The sequence below is a fragment of the Malaclemys terrapin genome, chromosome 16 (assembly GCF_027887155.1).
Source record: "Malaclemys terrapin pileata isolate rMalTer1 chromosome 16, rMalTer1.hap1, whole genome shotgun sequence".
Lineage (NCBI taxonomy): Eukaryota > Metazoa > Chordata > Testudines > Emydidae > Malaclemys > Malaclemys terrapin.
The window spans coordinates 29,563,654-29,569,653 of record NC_071520.1 but is presented as its reverse complement, the minus strand read 5'-3'; the positions used below and the strand labels follow the sequence as shown (position 1 = coordinate 29,569,653).

The window sequence follows — 6,000 nt, the reverse complement described above, 5'->3', positions numbered from 1 at the left end:
GCCTCTTAAGTTGTGCCCAAGACACTAGGGGCCCAGAACACCATGGCCCTGTCAGTACAACTGTGAATAGCACTTGCACCTGTTTCACTCTATGCATGCCCCTCTTACCCTCCTCTCCCCTGTCCCCCTTCCCTTTGCATTTTGCCAATTCCCTCCTAAATACATCTACACCAAAAATAAATATAATTTTTTTTTAAATGTGGTACTAACATGGCATTTGCTATCATTCCATCATTCACTCTGCTGTTGTGTTCTACCCCTTCCCCACCCTGGATCTATCTGGTCTGTTTAGATTGTAAGGTTTCTGGCATAGGGACTGTCTACTATTCTGTGTTTGTACTGCACCTGCCTATGGGGCCCCATTCTTGATTGGCCCTCAGGCACAACATTAATAAAAATGATTAATAATATAACTGATGTGAGATAAAGCCCTCATTTGTTCATTTTGTTGGCAAAGGAGTGAACATGCACCTGTGACATGGATCCTGGAATGCATGCATGAAATCCAGCCTTAAATTTGCTAGGCCAGAACATTAGGAGCTAAATGCTGTAATGAGTGTTTACTAAGCTATGAACATTAGGATAAAAGTGCCCTAATTGAGTGCCTGATTGCTTGCCTTATATGAAGCCCTCAAAGCCATACAAAATAAATAACATTGTTTGGCACAGTCACCTGTTAAACAGGACTTATGATGCATATAAATGTGGTGGATTCAGTAATCAGGCTGCTAGTGGTTTCTAGTCATTTATAAATGCTTCTAAGAAGATCCAGTAGGTGGTGCCAGGGGACCTTGCTACAAGCCTTACAGAGCAAAACAATCCGCTTGGGTGGGAGGGCTGAGCAAGGGTGGAACATTTGGCTCTGTGTCTCAGACAGGAAGTGGTGGGAGGGAAGTAGCTATTGCTGCTGGAAATGAGGCCTGCAGGAGCTGTTTCTGTAGCCCAGATGCCTTTAGTGAGCTGATAGCCAGGCCAGTTTCAGTGGAGTCCTAAGTAACGATCTGTCTGGCGCTAGGAGCATTGCCCAGACTCTGAGGATGACCCTGGAATGACTGAGTGCGTTGGAGCCGGTACTCCATTCCACAGAGGTGCAGCGATCCCCCATCTGTTAGGAGTCATATTAAGGTAGTTTTAAGTCTCTGTTGCTTGGGAGCAAGGATTTTACAGGTGTTCAACGAGGCATTTAAAATTTCCCAGGCCACTGTAGTTCCACGCAGCCCAGAATCTAACAAGAGTGAAATCCCATCAGGCCTTTTAGTTGCAGGCTGATGACTGTTTCTTAGGGGCAGCTAGGAATGGATAAGTTCTTGGTCAAAAGGCCTTCCCCAGGCAAGAACAAACAAGAACCCTTAGAGATGAAGGGAGGAGGGCTGGATTGCATGAGAGATGGGGGAGAGAAGAAAAGGCCCCGGTCAGAAATGCCAGGTGCAGATGAGTCCTTGGTGCATTCTCCATGGAAGCAAATCCGGGCTGAGGGTCTGAACTGCGATTACAAGATCCTGTTCGGCAACACTGAGGCTGACAAGATTTTCCAGGAGCTGGAAAAGGAAGTGGAATATTTTGAAGGTAAACAGACGAACAGACCTAATGTCTCTCCATCTCTAATTGGCATGACACATTCTGCCTTATGACTTCAGTGCAGGATTGGATAGGTGGGAGGAAGTTTTTACGCAGAAGGCCCAATCCTACATACAGTCTGCACACTCAGACTCTTACTTCTACGTGGATTCCCATTGGCTTTAATGGGATTAAAGGTCCCAATGGGTAGATGTGTTTGCATGATCAGGCCCATAGTGGGTAAGTGGCAAACTTAGGCTTAGATCCTTCAAATATGCATATGCGTAACATTAAGCACATTAATTCAGTGGGCTCACTCACATTCTTAAGTTTATGCATGATCAAGGCCACAGCATGAAACATGCAAAACACATGAAAGGTGAAAGGATTCAAGTTTTAGTTCTGTTATTTTACAGTTATCCCCGCCCATTCAATAACGGAGTGATGTGGGAGAAGCCCAGAGCACGGTGCTATTTCCATCCCTCATGAGGAGTCTCATACATGTAGATCTCTAGTGTTAGTCAGCTTCCTGTCATTGTTTTTGGACAGCAACACTTTTAAAATGGACAGGTTTTTAAGCTAAGATGTGCAGCACCATTTAGTGGCATTGTCATTCTAAGTCACACTCAGAGCGGCTGCACAGCAAGGAATATGTTATACTCTGCTCTGCAGTGGGAATGATTGATAATTGCACTTGACCTAACTCTAAACTTTAAAAAAAAAAAACACTGCTACTTATCTGTCTAAAAGGAGGGCAAATCGGTCTTGACTTTCCCAAACTCTTATTCAAACAGGTGATCTTACCAAAGTGCAAGTGTTTGGCAAATGGCACAACATCCCAAGGAAGCAGGTGACATATGGAGATCCTGAGTTAACATACACTTACTCAGGTGTTACCTTTTCTCCTAAGCTATGGATTCCAGTTCTCAACTGTATCAGAGAGCGCATCACCCTGGCCACTGGACACACTTTTAATTTTGTTCTTATTAACAGGTAACATTTGATTTCTGATGGCAGTAAGCATCTCTGTTCAAACAACAGTTTGATTGTAGGACATTTTACTAGTCAGGTATCATTAAGCAGTTATTCGCCACTTCATTTTACTCTTGAAAAGGGATTTGTGGATACGCAACTTCCAATGTGGAGTTAACTAGCTAATAGAGTACTGGAAAGCATTCAAAAAGCTAAGCTCTTTCTTTAGTGCCTCTCGTAGTTTTGGCTGAGGGGTGAAAACATTATCTAAATGGAGATAGTTCTGTTACTGCTGAATGATTAAACACCAGGGACCCAATCCTATGATCCTTGCACACCTGTTGAGACAAGGAGTAAGCTCAGCTGAGTGGCATCCCAGTGATTGCAAACCAAGCACAGAATTGGTGTTTGAACTGGGTCATTTTTGAGGAGGAGAGAGAGAGAAGTTAGGGACGAACCTCTCCCCAAGATGCGCGTTAGTCTGGAACACACTATGTGGCACATTTTCAGTGTGTTCTGCAGAAGTATAACGAAGTCACAGGAAACTCTCTTCCATTCAAGCCCTGCACAAAATGCAGATTTGTCTACGAGGCTAAGGTGGTTAAATTTCAAGCGAGCCCCTCCGTCTTTCTCATCCAGATAACCAACTCGCAAGTGTGTGTGTCAGTTTTGTGTGGTAGAAAATCATCCACGAGGGTGAGAATGCTAGACTCATTTGTGACTAAATTAAGATTTGATTTCCCGTAATAGTCTCTGGATGTGTATAAAAAATAAATATGCTGCAGTAAAGCAGTGTCTTGGCATATGCTTGTACAGTGGATGGAAGAGCTAATTTAATCCTCCCCCTCACAGATATAAAGATGGCTGTGATCACATGGGTGAACATCGAGATGACGAGAGAGAATTGGTTCCACGGAGTCCCATCGCATCAGTGTCCTTTGGAGCCTGCAGGGACTTTTTCTTCAGGCACGGTGCTTCCCGAGGGAAAAACGCCTCATGCCACATTGAGCCAGTCAAGCTACAGCTGGCCCATGGCAGTTTACTAATGATGAACTACCCCACCAATGTGTACTGGTATCACAGCCTGCCCACCCGCAAGAAGGTGCTAGCCCCAAGAATCAACCTGACGTTTCGGAAAGTAATGGCTTTACCAAAAAAATGAAGTTATTTAACAACCTAAGGTCTAGCTTGAACAGCTCCTTTTACCTCTGAAAATGAGAACTTTCTTTCCATGTCATAAGTCAATTTCTCTTTCAAACACTGCCTTTTCCTTTGCATATATAGCAAGAGATAGGAACCTTGCTGTGGTGCAAGCTTTGTCACATGAGTGTATTTAAATTAGGAAAGCAAACGGGGAATAACATGCAGTTGTTTAGATACAAATACGGCAACCATTTGATCTTGGATGTCAAAATTATTTTCCTACAGCCAAGCGCTCTTGTAGCCTGATGGTATATTTTTCTACAGCTATTCTCCTTGGTTCAGAAGGGAGGTTTATTTTTAAGTCTGTGGTAGTCCTATCAGTGAGTATGCCTTGTTTTTTGTTTTTAAGTCTCTACTAAATACTAACGTAGCATAGAATCTAATAATTCAGTAAGTCTGCAATGTATGGGAGCGCATGACTGCTCTACAAATGAGTCATGTATATTTTTTTAAATAAAACAAGATTCTTCTACGAGAAGGGTATGCTAATTGTTTAAATGACAAACTTCCCCTTCATCATTTACAATGTGATTGTAACTGGTGCAGGTTTGGAAACAGGACTACACAGTTCTGGAGCGTCTGAAGATATATACCAACAAAGCAATAAGAACTATTACTTATCTTACAGTAACTATGATTCTTGGAGATGTATTGCCCAGATGGATTCCACTGTTGTTGCGTATGTGCCCGAGATTGAATTCTTTTGGCCAGCAGTGTCCACTGGGATTGCACCTACTCCATAGATAATCTCACCCACCCACCACTTGAGGGCATAAGGGGCTAAGCAGGCCTTCCTCAGTTCCTTCACCAGTACAGAATCCAGGCAGTATAGGACTAATCATCATGAAGCCCTGCACATCAGTGGCAGTAGTCATTGAATATGCTGCCATATTAGATAGGTCTAGAGCTGCCTGAAGAGATGTTTGGCCCATTAACTACCCCTCAGACAGTAGGGGACTGTGCTGTGGAAGCTTCTCTATGAATTGAGGCACTTTGAGAGCAGTGCCTGATACCTGGAAATGTGCATCTGGAGACTAGCTGAGGAGTTAGACCTTCCTGCTGAATAAGTCAAGCTTTGTAGGAGTCTTTTTCCTACATTGTGTCTTTGGCTGCCCCTGTTGCTTAGATCTTTCATCTATCGCCGCCGCCATCATTAGTGATCAGGGAGGGAGAGGGGGGTATTGTAAACATATTCTAATCTAAGGGGGTACCTGATAGCACTTGTCAGCTCTTTTGGAAGTGGATGCCACTGATGCTAGGATCTGTCACAACTCCTTAGCTGGTTCTAACAAGTAATGTACATGACAAACCTACCAGGCAGGGAGGAGTGCAGGAGGCCTAGTAATGTGTGACTTTTCTTGTATCACCTCCACTAGAATCTCTGAAGTATCTACCATGCATCTTGGAAGGCCTTGAATTATCTGGCTGGCTAGGAGGAGGAGGAGGAGTGACTGCCTCATCTGGTGAGGAGGAAGAAATTTCTGTTGGGAACAACTGATCTTTCTTATCCTGCTGCTATTCTTCCTCACTGCTCTGTTCTTGTTGTAGGCTGTGGGTTTGCGCCAGCTAACCCTGTTGAGTAGATATCTCTTGTCTTGAAGGGGAGGGAGATTAACTCTAGAGGGAGTAGTAGAAGGTGATCCTAGGTTACATATGCTAGGGAGCCCAAAATGGCCAAGATTGCATGCTGTTATGATACAGGGTTGGACACCACGTGGGTGGAAACCATAATGAATGTTCTCTATGAGATCCCAGGGGCCTGTGCTTATTAGGGTGATCGATGACTTTCTATCAGACCAGTGATGCTCAGAAGTGTAAAATTGAGGTGCAGGGGGAGACCATCTTCCTTACTATGTGAAGGAGAGAAAGAAAATGAATACTCTTCCTCATGCAGGGGAGCTACCCTGTTAGGTGTCATAGAATCCTCCTGCAACCCAGACTTAACGGGGGAGTTTATAGGTACCGTGTCACATTAGAAGTCGGTACCAAGACAGAAGCACCTCTACTGGCCAATGAGGATAGTAGGGGTGAGTCTCGTTGCATGGTTAGCATAAGATCACTTGGGACTGAGAATGTCTTCAGAGCCCAGTAAATCTGTGCTGGAAACATCTGCACCATGGAGTCTGGTGTCAGAAGCAGGCGCACCCAGGTTATCCGTACTGAGGAGTTGGTAGCTGGGAAAGTACAGACCAGCATTTCAGGTGCCATCTCTAGTACCTGATGATCAGCTAGTGCTGAGGTGTCAGAAGGACCCAGTCCGGGCTGTGA

The 6,000-nt window shown here is 44.3% G+C and overlaps 1 protein-coding gene across 1 annotated transcript; it reads left to right on the top strand.

The window, feature by feature from the left end:
- The first annotated feature begins 847 nt into the window (after positions 1-847).
- Positions 848-4,225, top strand: ALKBH2 (alkB homolog 2, alpha-ketoglutarate dependent dioxygenase). Its single transcript, XM_054006568.1, has 3 exons — positions 848-1,566; positions 2,352-2,550; positions 3,382-4,225. The coding sequence occupies exons 1-3, from the start codon at positions 1,296-1,298 to the stop codon at positions 3,689-3,691; spliced, it is 780 nt and encodes a 259-aa protein (XP_053862543.1). The 5' UTR covers positions 848-1,295; the 3' UTR covers positions 3,692-4,225.
- The last annotated feature ends 1,775 nt before the right edge of the window (positions 4,226-6,000 follow it).